At 43.0% G+C, this 18,373-nt stretch overlaps 1 protein-coding gene across 7 annotated transcripts in view; it reads right to left on the bottom strand.

Moving 5' to 3' along the window:
* Window positions 1–18,373, bottom strand: part of psd3l (pleckstrin and Sec7 domain containing 3, like) — a 476,452-nt gene that overhangs the window by 232,080 nt on the left and 225,999 nt on the right. For all 7 annotated transcript variants that reach the window (XM_059965343.1, XM_059965341.1, XM_059965347.1 and 4 more), the window contains one exon: window positions 5,257–6,178. In XM_059965343.1, the coding sequence (XP_059821326.1) occupies window positions 5,257–6,178 (922 nt within the window). The remainder of the gene's footprint in view (window positions 1–5,256; window positions 6,179–18,373) is intronic.

The raw sequence follows: 18,373 nt of genomic DNA, 5'->3' as shown, positions 1-18,373 counted from the left end.
TTTCCCAGAGATCCTCTGGCCATGGTTAGACTTTCAGAATGCCTTTTTATCTCACTGAATTCATAATACAACTAATCTCTTGCGTCTATGTTTTGTTAGGATCACTCCTCTGTCCTGTTATCTGGACTTAAATGTTGGAAGACCAAATACAGAGGGAAATGTTAAATAAAATCTGATATTAGTACTATGATCTGGAATACAACATCTGAAAGAGTGAATTTAATAGCAGCTTTCAAAAGAAAATTAAATACTAACTTGGAAAGATAATTCTTATAGGATAGATAGAACAGGAGTGGAAGAGTAGGAGAGCGGAAGGGAAAGCAAGAGGAAGAGAGTGAGATCCGCACAAACTGGATGGCTCTTGGCATGGGACCAATGGCCTCCTTTTGCCCTGCATGATCTGCAAATGTTCCTGGGTGCATTCTGTACTCTTTGTGCAGGGTGATTTTTCACGTAAGGCACCAGATTTGACAGCAATGTGATCAATGTACTGGGATGCCAGCTGGCAAAATGAAAACAAATGGCAGGATACTAACTAAGTTAAATGTGGAAAATAAGATAATTCAAAGAAGATATACCAGTTCGTAGGTTAATTGATCATTGTAAATTGCTCCACGATTAAGCCAGGATTAATTCGAGGGTTGCTGGGTGGCGTAGCTCAAAGGGCTGGAACGGCCTATTCCATGCTGTATCTCAATAAATAAATAAGACGGAGCTTCAAAATAGTGAACACTAATGCTCCTTCTGCTATAGTCTGTAAGACAATAACACAGAACTGTCCAGCAAGTGCACCACAACAGAATGATATTGAAGACTCTGTACTGAAGTTCTGGTGCATCGTAAGACCATAAGATATAGGAGCAGAAGTAGGCCATTTGGCCCATTGAGTCTGCTCTACCATTCAACCATGGCTGATCCGATTCTTCCAGTCATCCCCACTCCCCTGCCTTCTCCCCATACCCTTTGATGCACTGGCTAATCAAGCATCTATCTATCATCTGGTGAAAGACTGCAGAGGGACTTGGGAGTGCCTGTGTATGAATCACAAAAAGTTGACTTACAGGTACAACAGGTTATTAAGAAGGCAAACAGAATGTTGGCCTTCATTGCTAGAGGGATTGAACTCAAGAGCAGGGAGGTCATGCTGCAAATACACAGGGTACTGGTGAGGCCGCACCTGGAGTACTGTGTGCAGTTCTAGTCTCCATACTTGAGGAAGGATATACTGGCTTTGGAGGCAGTACAGAGGAGGTTCACCAGGTTGATTCCATGGATGAAGGGGATAACTTATGAGGAGAGATTGAGTCGCCTGGGACTATACTCTCTGGAGTTCAGAAGAATGAGAGAGGACCTTATTGAAATATACAAAATTTTGAAAGGGGTAGATAAGTTCGAAGTAGGAAAGTTGTTTCCATTGGTAGGTGAGACTAGACCTAGGGGACATTGCCTCAAGATTCAGGGGAGAAGATTTAGGACAGAGATGAGGAGAAACTGTTTTTCCCAGAGAGTGGTGAATCTGTGGAATTCTCTGCCCAGGGAAGCAGTTGAGGCTTCTTCATTAAATATATTTAAGATACAGTTAGATAGGCTTTTACATAGTAAGGGAATTAAGGGTTATGGGGAAAGTGCAGGTAGACAGAGCTGAGCTTATGGGCAGATCAGCCATGATCTTATTGATTGGCGGGGCAGGCTCGATGGGCCAGATGGCCTACTCCTGCTCCTATTTCTCATGCTCTTATGTAAATGCACCCAATGACTTGGCCTCTACAGCCACTCATGGCAACAGATTCCACAGATTTAACACCCTCTGACTAAAATAATTTTTCTGCATCTCTGTTCTAAATGGATGTCTTTCAATCCTGAAGTTGTGCCCTCTTGTCCTTGATTCCACAACCATGGGAAATAACTTTGCCATATCTAATTTGCTCAGGCCTTTTAACATTCAGCAGCATTGCTTTGTCCAGGGAGGTATAGATTGAGTTTGCTTGCCAATCAACCTCTCTGCCTTGTGCACCAAACCTCACTGTTTGAGGCAACTGGACGCAACCATCTCCTTGAATCTATTTCTAGCTCAAAGACAGCAGCACTTGTACTTTCTTTGAGCCTCTTGTGATAAACTATTTTTCTCAAGTTTTCCTGCTCTTCCACTGTAAGATTCTGTACATTCTTAAGAGGGACACAGTAGTGTAGTGGTTAGAGTAGCACAACTGTAGCACCAGCAACCCAGGTTCAACTCCCCCACTGCCTGTAAGAAGTTTATATGTTCACCCTGTGACTATGTGTGTTTCCTCCAGGTGCTCCAGTTTCTTCCCACATTCCAAAAGTATCTGGATTAATAGGTTAATTGGTCACATGAATGTAATTGGGCTGTGTGTGCACATTAGGCTGGAAAGGCCAGTCACTGTGCTCTGTCTCTAAATAAATAAAATTTACCTTTCCAAATTTGTATCCATCCACCTTCCATCCTAATATGATTGCGACCTCTGCTTGATCACACTAGCTCATTTCCTTCTGAATTTCAAATGACCCAAGTTTACCTAGGAGTCTCCTTTCCAGTCTATTGCATCTTTATGGTCTTGGATTCCTCCTCCTCTGGTGCAGCACCAGAGATCTGGGTTGAAATCCTGACCTTGGACACTCTCTGCGTGGAGTTTGCCTGTTCTCTTCCTGACTATATGGATTTCCTCTGGACTGCTCCAGTTTCTACCCACATGTCAAAGACATGTGAATCAGTGAGTTAATTGGCCTCTGCAACTTTCCCACAGAATGTCTGAGAGTTCTGGGAATGGGAAGATTAGACTAGTGTAAATAAATGGTTAACGGTTGGTATGACTCAGCACTGCACTGTATCTCCCAATATCTCTGTGACTAACACTATTTAGTGTCAGGAATAGGAACGTTAGAACCACAAGCAGGAATGTGGATGGTCCATGAACCTCTGCATTAGATCCTCAGCCTCAATTACTTTTGCCCAAACCATCAGAATCCCTTGAAAAATATGATTAGTCTTAGCCTTGAATGACTGAGCCGCCACAATTCTGTGGAAATAGAAAATTCCAAAGACCTATAACATTCTGAATGAAGAAATACCACTTTAAATGGTTCTCCCTTATTCAAAGACAACAATCCTCTATTGGTCTACCTTAATTGGGAAATAGTTACCAGTCCTCCTCAGAACATTTCCCCCCACCCCCAGAGTTATCTGTTCCTTTTCTGAGGTGAGAGCAAATAGACCTTCAGTCAGACTTTCCCTATATACTTCCCACCAGCATATGCCTGCATACCAACACTTTGAAAATTTGTTTACTCCCACCCACTTCCAAACACTGGAGAAAATCCTCATCCAGTCAGTCTTGTCAAAAATAGTTTTGGTGGCAGTACTTAATTCAACTTTAGAAACGATGGCCAAGTTAACAGCAAATTCCAGAATTTCACAAATGAAGTAGTCTGGGAAGGTCGGTAGATTTTGTAGTGCAACAGTGCCCCAGAATGCTAGTAAGTACTCTGCTGTTCAAATCTTTATCATTGGTGTACATAATTAAAATCAAGAGAGTGACACAATCTAGAGATGGCACTGTGTTTATGAAAATATAAACTATGGCAATGGAATTGAAGGATTTGAGGCAAGAGTCAGCCTGAAGTCTCTCAAGACTGCTCTTCTTTTCATCGTGATCATGATTAATTGTGTTTCTGAAGTCCTCCCTTTTGCAAAAACCTCATATCTCTTGAATACTACAGGTAAAGAAAGCTTTGGTGTTACAATCCTTAAGGAATTTCTGAATGTCCTTAAACTATGTTCCCCACACTCCACTTTCACCGCATCTTTCCAATAGTTGCAAACTCTCTAGCCCGAGGAACCCTGTTCATGTAATCTATCTCCCCATTCTTCTCAGAACCTTGTTTCTCAATCAATAGATGCTAAAGACTAATTGTGACCTGCTTAGGGAGGCAAGCATCTTTCTGAGGCTATGTCAATAGAAAAAGAATCCTGAGGAAACAACTATTTTCTAATTACCTTCCTCTAAACTCTCAAGTTCTCTTCTTTCGCTCTCATTACAGCAACAGTAAATTTGGGCTCTAAACTTGCCCTCATCCACTAAACACCAAAATGCACTGTTCACACTAAATTTGCTTCTGGTAAAACTAACACTCACTGTAATGCCTTAAAAACATTCCCAGGTAACAGAATCTATGGTCTACAGGTTTGCAAAGCTTTAACTCAAGATCTCCAATTGCCACAGCTGAATGACTACACTCCCTGTTCAAATGGTTCTACCACTGCAATTAAGCTTGACTTTGGGTTCAGCTTTGGTTTAAAATGCTACCTTTTCCCTGCCACCTGTACAGTCTATCATTTGCTGCCATTCAAAGATTGGCAATACACAGATTTGTAGCAGTTCTGGGTTAGGAGATGAAGTATCCTTGGATAATGCTGCTGTATGCAGCATAAAACCCTGACTAATACACATCCCTTGAACCTGCAATTGTCTGTTCCTACATAGGATAACCCCGATAATTGTAAAGCCCTAGTTCTCTAATGCACAATAAAATTCGATTGTGTTGACAGGGCATCTAGTAAAATTGTTAAATAATGGTAAATAAGCCCTTCACAACTGTAGGTGCACCACTCTACACCATTACTGTACAAGTACAAGAGCAGTACTCGTATAAAGAACCCTTTCCTGCCAGTGGGCAATTGACTAACTGTGCATTAACAAATCCTGTAGTGAGGACAGACAATGAATTGGTTGATATTGATATGGCTGAGTTTAACAAGAGTTATCAGTGGTACTGACTAGCCAACGCCCTCTGCTGGAATGGTGTGGTGTGACACCCAATGTGCACAGGACCTGGTTTGAAAGGAAAGGGAGGAAGATACATTAGCTCCCAAACAAATAAAAATACTCGGGCATTGCCACCGGAAGAGTGAAGTTAAAAGGCCAAGCTTCTGTCATTCCCTCATTACCTGAAGGAAATAGTTTCAATCACATGTTTATGAAAGAAAACAAGTCTGCCTGTACCAGGATTTAGCTCACAAGAAGGCAGTACAGATATATCAGTGACTAACACTAATAGGTTGAACAATGGAGATGGGGCATCAATTAGCTGCTCAACCAACACCAACTAAAATCAGCAGAACCAAGATGAGTTTTCCATCATATGTGGTTAAGCTCCTTTAATTCACTGCAATCTCTCACAGCCATACATTCAAAAGCATTCCAATAGATTAGGAAGGATAAATGGCAATAGAATTACTTTGCTGATTTGTTTTCCATGGAAGTTTCACTCTTTACGCTCTGTTCGCTCTCTCTGGCACTCACAAAGACATCGTCGTCCTCATCACTTCTGATTTCAGACTGAGCTGGACTCAAAGGAACCTTCTCACTGTCCTTGGACGTTCCACTGGTACTGCTGTTTCGAAATTGGCCTCCTTGCCCCTTGTCATTGTCGGTTAGGCCCAGTGCTGGGCTTGGTTCCATAGTCTCTGTGTGTTTGCTCACCAGTGCTGCCGACACGTCATTGTCTTTTTCTGGCTGTGGTTCTCTACCCTTCTCTGGCACTGCGACGGTGTGTACCTCTACACAAGGGAGTGCTTGGGCAATTCCTTCCTCCACTACTATAAGTCCGATATCCTTATGGGCCAAGGATGGAGTCTGTTTCATTTCCTTGTCACCGCCCGCAAGCTCCTGCTGGCCTCTCTCATCTACCACTCGCTTCCCGAGTTCGCTCTCCCCCGATGCCACCGCCCCCTGGCCCAGCTGTAGCAGCTCAGCTTGCTGGCTCTGGAAAGCTGAAAACACAGTGGCTGTCGCAACTTGGGTCGTGCTGACCAGCACCTCCATGGTCCCTCTCAGTGCTGTCTCCTCCATACCTTGGCTGGACTCTGGCTCTCCCATGGTCTGCATGGGGTGGGCCTCTCCCGAGTCAGTCACCGTGTGCCCATAACTGGAGCCTGCCATCGTTAGGTCTGTGCAGCTGGAAACGCCAGAGCATCCTGGCAGAGACTCGCCCGTGGTTGACTGCCTTTCGTCCCTTATGTCCTGGGTGATTTGGTCCTCCTCCCACAACCTGGCATCCAGTCCAGGCACCCAGATTCGATCGTCAGCCTCCCTGGTCCTCTGCTCCACGGGGAATTTGCTGTTCATGCACTTATCCTCTCCTGGTGATCGGAAGCAACCTGTAGGGAAAGAAAAGGTAAAATTAAAGTGAAAGGAAGACCCCTTTACTCAACAAGCCATTTTATATTACATAATGTTTGCATCATAGAATTGTAGAGCATAAAATCAGGCTGTTCAGCTACCTAGTCTGTGCATACTATCATTTGCCTTTCTAAGCAAATCCCATTTACCAGCAATTGCTACAGAGCTTTCTAAGCATTGGTGATTCAAGAGCCTGTCTGGATATTTAAATATTTGAGGATCTTTGCCTCCATTGCACATTCAGATACAGCATTCCACACTTCAAGCGTTCTCTGAGTTCCTTCCTCAGATCCCTTCTAAATCTCCTAAACATGCCTTAATTTTAGATAAATTGATCATGGGGTAAATGTTGCCATTATCTACTCATCTTGGCCCATTGTAATTTTATATCTCATCTATTCTGTTCCTATTCATTCCACCTTTCCTCCAAAGGCAACAGCCCAACCTTCCATTTTCTCTTCTTTACTGAAATATTCCATCTGCTGAATCTTGTCTACACCCTGTCCATTGCGATCACAACCTACCTATGGTGGCCATTGGACTTTGCAGATTGTAGATAGTGACATTCGTGTTTTGCTCATCTCTTACCCTTTCAACATTATCCTTCTGTGCTTCCCATAATTACCTAGATTCTCTTTCACTGTTTCTATCTCAATCCTGTGTGCAGCTGCAAATACCCATTCTAAGTTCTTCAGTTCACCACTGGAATCAATAGCAAGTTGTCTTAAGATTGTTATTGTCATTTTTCAGTACATGAATTCAAATTTTGCCCTGCTTCATAGTTGGAAATATTTCCGATGCACCTACTTTTATAGAGCTTTCACGTACTTGGATCTAAATTGGAGGACACACAGGGCAGACAAACAACTCATGTGCAAACTAATTATGCAAATACAAAAGATAAAATAAATAAATAAACAATAAATAAATATCGAGAACATGAGATACAAAATCCTTGAAAGTGAGTCTGTAGGTCATGATAACAGTTCAGTGACGGGGCAAGTGAAATTGAATGAAGTTATCCCCTCTGGTTCAAAAGCTTTTTGGTTGTGGAGTAACAACAGTTTCTGAAACTGGTAGTGTGAATCCTAAGGCTCCTGTACCACTTTCCAGATGGTAGCAGTGAGAACAGAGCATGACCTGGGTGTGGGAGTCCCTGATGAAGGATGCTGCTTCCTGCAACAGTGTTCTGTGTAGACGTGCTCAATGGAGGGGAGGGGTTTACCCTTGATGAACTGGGCCACCATAGTCTAGCTCTCCTGATAGTCAAGGCACACTAGGCAAAATAAAGGATGATGTTTGGCATCTTGCTCAACCCACAGCAGAACAGCAGCAAGTTGAGCACAAGAAGCAAATAAGAGAAAATCTGCAGATGCTGGAAATCTGAGCAGCACAGACAAAATGCTGGACAACCTCAGCAGGCCAGGCAGCATGGAGGAAAGGTGTACAGTTGACATTTTGGGCCAAAACCCTTCAACAGGACTGAGGGATTCAGCCCGAAACACTAACTGTACACTTTTCCTAGATGCTGCCTGGCCTGCTGAGGTCCTCCAGGATTGTATGTGTGTTGTTAGGCACAAAATGGATTAAAAGGAAGGACTCATTTTGGCCTGAAATTCATTTCTGTCAATAGGACTGAATGCGCTGTTTAGCTATGTCAAGCATGTACTCTCTACCTTTGAAAGTCATTCTGCTGGCTTCATTGAGATGAATCACAGTGGCAATGCCCAACATACTGACATTACTAACTGGCGTACTACCCTTACTAACCAGCATAAATACCTTGTTGTGTGAAGACAAATGTCTTTGTGCTAGTCAAGTCAGATTCAGTGATCCAGTGGCTGTACCTCAATGCACTTGATGTTTCAACAGAAGGATAATATCACAAACAATGCCTATCAGTACTGCATTCAATTCAAGAGTTTCAAGATTAGAACCCACATCTTACTGACCCAACAGTCAGTAAGAACAAAACAATATAACTAAAGTAACTGGTCCCAAAACACATTAACTCTTATGATTCAAACATATTTTTATGTTACTTATAAACAAGAACAGTACGGCCAGTCACCCACACTGTCCTGAAGCCAGGACACAAAACCACTATTTTTGTACAGACAACACACACAAAATGCTGGTGGAACACAGCAGGCCAGGCAGCATCTATAGGGAGAAGTACAGTCGACGTTTCGGGCCATCCTAGAAATATGTCTTTGCTGCCAGTTTGTACCACATGGCTTCCAGATTCTTTTTCTTCCATGGCCTTGTATCTTCTCCAGCCCTGTATCTCTTTCATCAATCAACTTCCCAGATCTTTCTTTCATCCATCCCCCTCCCAGTTTCACCCATCACCTTGTGTTTCTCTCTCCCCTCAACCACCTTTTAAATCTACTTATCTTTTTCTCTCCAGTCCTGCTGAAGGATTTCAGCCCAAAATGTTGACTGCGCTTTTTTCCACAGATGCTGCCTGGCCTGCTGAGTTCCTTCAGCACTTTGTGTGTGTTGTAAAGGAGTCAGCTTATTTGCTTCCCCTAGATGTTTCATCCTTCTGGTTAGAATGAGCCACTTGGTTTATAACAGCCATTGCGGTAGCTCATTGAAAAGTAGGAAGAGGTTCACATTTAGTTCACTGTGTTTTATCCGTGTTCCAAAGAGGTGAGAAACCCACAGTTTCCTTAACTGTTCATTATTATGAGCTGCTCCTAAGGCATAATGTGATTCAGTGTAATTATTTACAGCAGCACCACTTGCAAGAATGTAGGCTTTTCCTAAGGTAGAAAGGTTTAGATGCTTCAGCAGAATAGGCAGGAAGGTAGCTGTGCCACCTCAACTGTTATACAAGGTAAACACAAAATGTTTTCACGAGGATTTCCCACTTAATTATTTCCTAGCATCAGATCAGGAGGAAACATTGTCAAAGAAAAAATATATGCAGACTTATATTGGGTGGCATTTTACAATGGTCAGAATTAAAATTGTACAAGTTCTTAAGTACTGTTCGGGAACAGATTATTTAAACTGCACAGTCTATGGTGTCGGCGATGGCGGAGGCAGAAACTGTCATCACAGTTGTCTTGGCTTGAGGGCATCATCGAGCCCAGTAACCAAGCTGTCCACAAGCGAAAACATACACCTTGTGGAAATACCCGTGTTTACCCCAACCGTGTCCACCATCCCATCTCCATGTCTGTTGGATCAAAGAACCATAAAAATGCACACATTTAGAATAGTACCATGTTCAAGTCAAAAATTACCAGTCAGAAGTGGGCCACCTAAGCCATATATGTATAAAGCAGGTACTGTTATAGTGTTATAGTTTATAGTGAAATTTTAAGCAAAGTTTGCTAATGATTACCCTAAATTTTATCACTGGCAATTTGACTAAATATAAAACAAAGCTATAAAGAAATTAACATTCAAATTGTATATGGTAGCTATGGCAAACTTTTAAACCAATGTACATTATTGCCCAAAGCAGCCTATGAAGTCTCACACAAGTGTGTCCTCATTCCCCAACAGTTTTACTTCTTTTTATGTTATAATTGCTTTTGGCAATATTGTAAAAACTCACAGTTTTATTTAACTCTTCTCATCTCGAACAAGTAACAGTATATGTTTTCCTTTAATCTAGGCTGCAAGTTATTTACAATAGCATTTACAGGTATCCCCCCCCGTTTTTCGAACGTTCGCTTTATGACACCTCGCTGTTATGAAAGACCTACATTAGTTACCTGTTTTCGCTAGCAGGTGTTTTCACTGTTACGAAAGGAGCAGCCAAGCTCCTCCCCCAGAACAGCGTTTAGCCGCCATTGCTTAAACACGTGCCTGTGAGCATCTGTGCTTTACTCTGTCGATTTATTTTGTGCATCCATTAGCAAAATGAGTTCTAAGGTATTGGAAAAGCCTAAAAGAGCTCGTAAGGGTGTTACACTTAGCGTAAAACTAGACATAATTAAGCGTTTCGATCATGGTGAATGAAGTAAGAACATTGTCTACATGTTGAACTTGCCTGCGTCCACCATTCGCACTATTTATACGCAGAGAGAAATAATCTTGTAAGCTGCCGTTGTTACTGTTGGTTCTGCTTGTAGCAAAGCAGTCTCTCTTAGTCGGCATCCAATAATGGATAAAATGTAAAGTCTATTGCTGGAGTGGATTGATGGGTGTACACAGCGTGGTGTTCCGTTGTTATCTTATACTTAAGGAGAAATCAGTCAGTCTTTTTAATAAGCTGAAATAGAAATCACAGGACGATGGTGATGAAAGTGTTGCGAAAGTGGAATTTAAAGGCAGTCATGGGTGGTTTGATCGGTTTCTGAGGCGAGGGCAGCTTCACAGTTTAAAGTTTACTGGAGAGAGTGCTTCGGTTGATATTGAAGCTGCCGGAAAGCTCCCAGCAGAACTGAAGGAAATAATTACAGAATGTGGTTATTCATATGTGCTTAACTGTGACAAAACTGCAATTTATTGGAAAAAATTTCCGAGCAAGACATTTATTTCGATATAAGAAAAGCAGGCTAAGGAGCACAAGGCATCGAAGGACAGTTTTACCCTAATGCCTATTATTAACACCACTGGTGATGCTGTCCTTAAGCCTCCACTAGTGTACCATTCAGAAAATCCAAGGGCACTTAAAGGCATTGATAAGAAAACACTTCCCGTTGTGTTCCGTTCACATCCAAGCGATTGGAATACCCAAGTGCTTTTTTCTGAGTACATGAGTGGATGTGTTAGTCCTTTTGTTGAAAAATACTGTAGAGAAAATAACCTCAATAATAAGTGTCTTGTGATTGTCGATAATTGTGCTGCTCATCCACCTGGCATAACCGAGTATGGCGGTAACATTCGTGTTGCGTTCTTACCACCAAATACGACATGGTTGCTGCAGCCGTGTGACCAAGGCCTAATAGCCACAATTAACGCTTACTATACACAAAATGTTATGCGTGTTATTGTAAGTGCCATTGACAGAGAGGGCAACTCTGAAGCAGCTTTGCGAGGGATCTGGAAAGGGTATAATCGACCAGTGACGATGAGTCCATGCTGGTCTTAAGCAACATCAGGTGAGATCCACCTGAGGAAAGTGAATGCGAGTAAGGCAGCTGGCCCAGACGGAGTGCCCGGCTGGGTACTGAAAGCATGTGCCGAGCAGTTTGCTGAGGTGTTTACAAGTATATTTAACCCCTCACCAACAAGCTGCTGTTCCAACATGCGTTAAAACCTCCAATATCATCCCAGTGACCAAAAGATCAGCTGTGAAGTGCCCGAATGACTATCGCCCTGTAGCGCTGACACCCTTAGCCATGAAGGGCTTCGAGAGACTTGTGCTCTCACACATTAAGGATACAATCCCACCTGATCTGGACAAACACCAGTTTGCCTCCCGGGCAAACTGCCCCACAGAGGATGCAATCACAACAGCCCTCCATATTGCTCTGACTCACTTGGAGGAGCCGAACACTTATGTGAGGATGTGACTTGTGGACTTCAACACATTGAACACAGTCATCCCCCATAAACTGGTCAGCAAACTGAACACTCTTGGCCTTGGTTCTTCCCTGTGCTCGTGGGTCATGGACTTTCTCACAGACCGACCACAGCAAGTCAGAGTTGGTAAGCACACCCCCACTACCCTCATCTTAAAAACAGGGCTGTGTGCTGAGCCCTATGCTCTGCACACTCTTCATACATGACTGCACCCTTATCTACACTTCCATAATTAAATTTGCGGATGATATCACAATGGTTGGCCTGATCTCGGACGAGGATGAAACAGCCATCCTCTGACATCTGACAGGGTGGTGTAAGGACAACGACGTGGTCCTAAACACTTCTGAAACAAAAGAGATGATCATTGACTTCAGGAGATCAAAGGACAGAGTACACACCCCTCTCCATATACATGGAGAGGTAGTGGAAAGTGTGGAAAACTTAAGGTTCCTTGGAGTTATGTTGTCAAAACAGCTGACATGGACCACCAACACCTCGCTGCTTGTAAAAAAGGCACAACAAAGACTGTTCTGCCTCAGAAAGCTGAAACAGGCCAAACTCCCACAAAAGCTGTTGCTTAACTTCTACAGAAGCACAATTAAAACCATCCTGACCAACAGCGCCACAGTGTGGTATGCCAGCTGCACAGCCACTGAGCGACAAGACCTGCATCGCGTGGTGAAGGCGGCCCAGTGAATTGTCAGGGTGGAGCTCCCAGGACTGGACACCATCTACTCTAGCAGACTCATCATAACCAGAGACACCACACACCCTGGCAACTCCCTGTTTGACCTGCTGCCATTCAACAAAAGGTTCAGGACACTAAAAGCCAGAACAAATAGACTGAGGAACAGCTTCTAACCCAGAGCTGTGGCCTCCATCACACCACTCCCACAGAACAATGGCTGAAACTGTGAGCACACACAAGGACTCAAATACTTGCACTAACGGCACTTCGTGCATTACTGTGATATTCTGGTGCTGCTGCAACTTATTTTCTGCTACTTATCTATTTAATACTGTTTTTCTATTACTGTCTTGTTTTTATCTACTGCTTTGTTTGATTGCTTGAGAGGAAGCCAAACAGAGTTTCATTGTATCTATGTATAATGACAATAAAGATCGTTCAATTCATTTCAATTCAATTCATTCAATATAAAACTGATAATCACCAACATTGGAGATGCTCTCAATGAGAAATGGCATTTGGAGGAAACTATGTCCCGAAGCAGTGAACGATTTAGGCTTCGAACCATCAGCAATAAATACGGCAATAATGAGTTTGGCTAAGGACGCTGGGTTTGTGGAAGTTGACGAAGATGATGTTGAAGGGGTTTTGGCATCCCATGACCAAGAACTGACAGATGAAGAGCTGATGCAATTGCAAGAGGAAAGGGTAATAATCGAAACTGAACGCAGTAGCGAACAGCCCGAAAATGAAGTCGTCCAGGAACTGAACGTGACGCAATTGTGTGAGATTTTTGCTGCGATTGACAACACTGCAATGATTGCAGAAAAGTACAACTTTAAGATTGAAAGGGTGTGTAGGTTTAGGGCATATTTGCAGGATGGTTCGAGTATTTATGATAGAAAAATGTGAGAGGCTAAGCAGTCAAGCATACTGTTGTTTTTCAAGCCTTCCACATCAGCCACAGCAGATGATGAACCTCAACCTTCAACATCGAGGCAGGCAGGCATAGAAGAAGGTGCCCTGCCTGACCTGATGGAAACAGATGACGATGAGATGACACCACAGTCTCCCACCACATCAACCTCCGACGACTCAGCCTAACACACCATCATCAGTGTGCTCGCTGTCTTCCCGATTCCAGTAAGTGAAAATACATTATACGTACATTATTTCTACTTTATATAGGCTGTGTATTTTTATGCGTTATTTGGCTTGATTTGGCAGCTTCATAGCTTAAAGGTTACTGGAGAGAGTGTTTCTGCCGAGAGCGCTTGCATGAGATTTTTGCTATGGTGGACAGTGCTGCAATGATTGCAGAAAAATTATTTCTACTTTATATAGGCTGTGTATTTATATCATTCCTGCTTTTACTATATGTTACTGTTATTTTAGGTTTTATGTGTTATTTGTCATGATTTGGTAGATTGTTTTTTGGGTGTGCGAACACTAACAAACTTTTCCCATGTAAATAAATGGTAATTGATTCTTCACTTTATGACATTCCAGCTTACGAACCATTTCATAGGAACGCTCTACCTTTGGATAGTGGGGCAAACCTGTATTAAGATGCGCATCCCTGCTTCTAAAGTAAATCTGGAATACTTCTGAAAACATTTATGTATGCACTCTACATGTTCATTAGCATCACTGTCTTTTGTACGGCACTGTGTATTTCAAACTACAATGTGAAGGAAACATTTTCTTAGTGCTCCCATTAGATCAGCTCAAAGTACATTTAAATCAAAATTTCACTCATCCATGATTACAGGATCAGAGGGATCTTGAAGTCCGAGTCCATTGGACACTCAAAGCTGCTATGCAGGTTGACTCTGTGGTTAAGAAAGCATACGGTGCATTGGCCTTCATCAATTGTGGGATTGAGTTGAAGAGCCAAGAGGTAATGTTGCAGCTATATAGGTCCCTGTTCAGACCCCACTTGGAGTACTGTGCTCAGTTCTGGTTGCCTCACTATAGGAAGGATGTGGAAACCTTAGAAAGGGTGCAGAAGCGATTGGGGAGCATGCCTTATGAGAATAGGTTGAGTGAACTTGGCCTTTTTTCCTTGGAGTTACGGAGGATAAGAGGTCACCTGATAGAGGTGTACATAAGATGATGAGAGACATTGATCGTTGTCGATAGTCAGAGGCTTTTTCCCAGGGCTGAAATGGCTAGCACGAGAGGGCACAGTTTTAAGGTGCTTGGAAGTAGGTACAGAGGAATCTTTTCTTAAAAATCAGTGGGACTAGGCAAAAAACTGGTTTGGCACAGCCAAGAAGGGCCAAAAGGCCTGTTTCTGTGCTGTAATGTTCTATTCTATTCTATGAGATGTCAGGGGTAAGTTTTTTTACACAGAGAGTGGTGAGTGTGTGGAATAGGCTGCTGGCGACAGTGATGGAGGCGGATACGATAGGGTTTTTTAAGAGACTCCTGGACAGGTACATGGAACTCAGAAAAATAGAGGGCTATGGGTAACCCTAGGTAATTTCTAAGGTAAGGACATGTTCGGCACAGCTTTGTGGGCCGAAGGGCCTAAATTGTGCTGTAGGTTTTCTATGTTTCTATTCCTTCTGAGGTGGTGTCCATTATTAAGGACCAGGGCATGCCCTCTTCTGATTATTACCATCAGGAAAGAGGTACAGAAGCCTGAAGGCAGACATTCAGCGAGTCTGGAACAGCTTCTTCCCCTCTGAAATCCGATTCCTAAATGGACATTGAACCCATGAACACCACCTCACTTTTTAATATTATTTCTGTTTCACATTATTTTTAAATCTAATTATTTAATATACATATATTTACTGTAATTGATGTACTTTTTTCCTTTCTATAATATGATGTATTGCATTGAACTGCTGCTTCTAAGTTAACAAATTTCATGCCACATGCCAGTGATAATAAACCTGATTCTGATTCTGACCTCTCTGCCTCCTGTAGTGCTATTGGGAACCGCCGCCCGCAGCAGGGCACCGGCTGAATCCGGACTCACCAAGTAGTCAAGAAGCATTACTTGGCATGGGGCTTGTTGAAACCGTGCCTGGGAAAGGCAGGGAAACAGCATCTAGTTCAATCGCAAACAAGAGAAAATCCGCAGATCTTGGAATCCAAGCAACACACACACAAAATGCTGAAGGAACTCAACCGGCCAGGCAGCATCTATGGAAAAGAGTAAACAGACAATGTTTCGGGCCGAGACCCTTCTTCAGGACTGCATAAAAGAAAGATGAGGAATCAGAGTAAGAAAGTGAGGGGTGGAGGGGAGTAAGAACCACAGGGTGATAGGTAAAACTGAGGGGGGGAAGGGAAGGGGAGGGAAGGTGAATTAAAGAGCTGGGAAGTTGATTGGTGAAAGGATACAGGGCTGCAGAAAGGAGAAAATCTGATAGGAGAGGACAGAAGGCCATGGAAGAAAGAAAAGGGAGAGGAGCGCCAGAGGGAGGTGATGTGCAGGTAAGGTGAGAGGGTGAGAGAGGGAAATGGGAATGGGGAATTGTGAAGGGGGGGCATTACGGAAGTTCACGAAATCGATGTTCATGCCATCAGGTTGGAGGCTACCCAGATGGAATATAAGATGTTGCTCCTCCAGCCTGAGTGTGGTGTCATCATGAGAGTAGAGGAGTCCATGGACTGACATGTCAGAATGGGAATGGGAAGAGGAATTAAAATGGCTGGCCACTGGGAGATCCCGCCTTTTCTGGCGGACAGAGCGTGGATGCTCGGCAAAGTTCATCTAATTCATCCTCACACTCTGGTGTTAATTATTCCTTTTCAAACACTAAGATAGACTCTATTATCCTTTGTCTGTTCTTTCTGTGCCTTCTCCTTTAACTTTTTCCTCATTTTCTCTGTTCCTTTACAGGACTCATCCAACCATTTTTTTGCATTCCACATCTACACTGAGCAATCCCAGGACACCTTACAGTCTTCTCACATTTTCCTTTCTCTAACAACACGTCTGCAGACACTCACTTCGTCCATTCCATCCCTACTACATACTTCAACATACTTAATGCTTTCAGGCCCATAATGTACAAACATGCACACTTTAGAGGTCTGGGACAGGGGACTTACATGCTACCATTGACACACACACATTTCAGAGCTTCTTTTAAAAAACATACACTTTCTGAATTTTCTTGTGCTTCATGTAGGACCCAGCCCAGGCTGCGCCATCTTCACGTGAGACTCAACCCGGACACAGCATCTCCATGCAGAACCTAGTCCGCTCCATGGCAACCCCGTGTGAGACCCAACGCAGAACACGGCAACTTCATGCAAGACCCAATCGGGACCACAGCAACTCCATGCAGAACCCAATCTGCACCGCGGCAACCTCATGCAACAACTTTTTTTTAAATGCTGAAGCTTCCCTACGTCAGCGACTGAAGTGTTGGCCTAGCTTGATTACATGACACAGAGGAAATTTGCATTCTGGCCGCAGGCTCAGTCCCTTTCTTAAACATGAGCATATTTTTATGTTACTTGTGTACGAGGACAACAGCCTGACTCTGTTCTGAAGAAAGGACAAAAAAAATGCAATTTTTATACAGAATTGGCTATCAGTTACTGATATTGACCATTTGGTAAATTGTGTATGTTTGAATTCCTTACTTGCAAGGTGAATTGCCATTTACAATAGAGGTGTTAAAATTCAATCGAAATTTTGAAATTAGTAAAGCAATTGTCATGTAGCCATTGTAAGTTTCACTTCTGTTATTCTTATCTCGTCTGTCTTCAGCACCTGCTACTGAGTAACTAAAAGCTGTGTCCTTCTAGGTTTGATACACACTGCCACAGACATTCTCACCTATCTATCCGCAATGGGCGGAGTTGGCCCCCGTGATCTTATTTCAATGGCACCCCTTTTCTGGGTTTGATTACACACCACCACAGTCATCCTCACCTGCATGTTGTCTTACTGCAACTCCCAAGCTACAGTTTTGGCCCTGCTCGGAAATCTTGGTCTTCTCTAACTGGGTAAAGTCTCCCCCCGATGACATCCATGCTGAACTGTTCCTCTGGGCACCTGGTTCCAATACCTGACCAACCAGGTGCGCACCCCATAGAAGTTTATCAAGGGTCCTTAATCCAAACCCTCTAGAGGAGAATGGACAAAAGTACATTCAGAGCCTGGTTTCTTCACTGCCTCCAGCTAGCAGAGATATTTCTGCCTTTGTAATTCAAACCTGAATGTTAGCTACAGCCTCTAGAATAAAAAAATAAAGCTGGGTAAAGACCTGAGGAAAAAGTCATTAATCTGAAATATTAACCCTGTTTCTCTCTCCAGAGATAATAGTTAGCCTGCAGAATGTTTCCAAGTTGACGTTTCAAGTTATAAGTTTATTGTCATGGGCATAATTACTGTATCTTTTTGTAACAGCAACACAATACATTACAGACAGCTCAACATAAATCACATAAAGTTACTCTAATATAAATTAAACAAGACTTACATAAAAGAATGAACAGAAATTAACATATTACTGCAAGTGAGGGAAATACAGTCTGAGGTAGAATTAGTGCTTTTTAAATCCATTCAAGGTACTGAATAGAGTGGGGAAGAAGCTGTTGTTGAACACTGAGGTGTGGGTCTCCAGGTTTCTGTACCTCCTGCCTGATGGCAGTAACAAGATGATGGTGTGAATGATGGGGTCCCTAATGACGGATATTGCCTTCCGGAGACATGACCTCTTACAAATGTTCTCATTGCTAGCTATATTCATGATGGAATTAAGCTAGCAGTTTAAGTTTTCATGTCAGATTTCCAGCATTGGCACTGTTCTTTTCTCTGAGAGCTGTGTGAAAGTATCAGGGTCAGGGGATTGGAGGAAGAGGCTGGAGGGGCAAGCTATGGTACAGTGGAGAAAAAATTGAGGAATCGGCTGCCCCATGACCGCAGGTAATGACCCTAAACAGTAATTTGGAATAGATACGGTCAGCCATCACCTTCCTTTACCAACGGATGGCTAAGAGCCTGGAACAGAACAGCTGAACA

Source organism: Hypanus sabinus, chromosome 3, assembly GCF_030144855.1.
Source record: "Hypanus sabinus isolate sHypSab1 chromosome 3, sHypSab1.hap1, whole genome shotgun sequence".
Taxonomy (NCBI): domain Eukaryota; kingdom Metazoa; phylum Chordata; class Chondrichthyes; order Myliobatiformes; family Dasyatidae; genus Hypanus; species Hypanus sabinus.
This window is presented reverse-complemented; position numbering and strand designations above follow the sequence as displayed.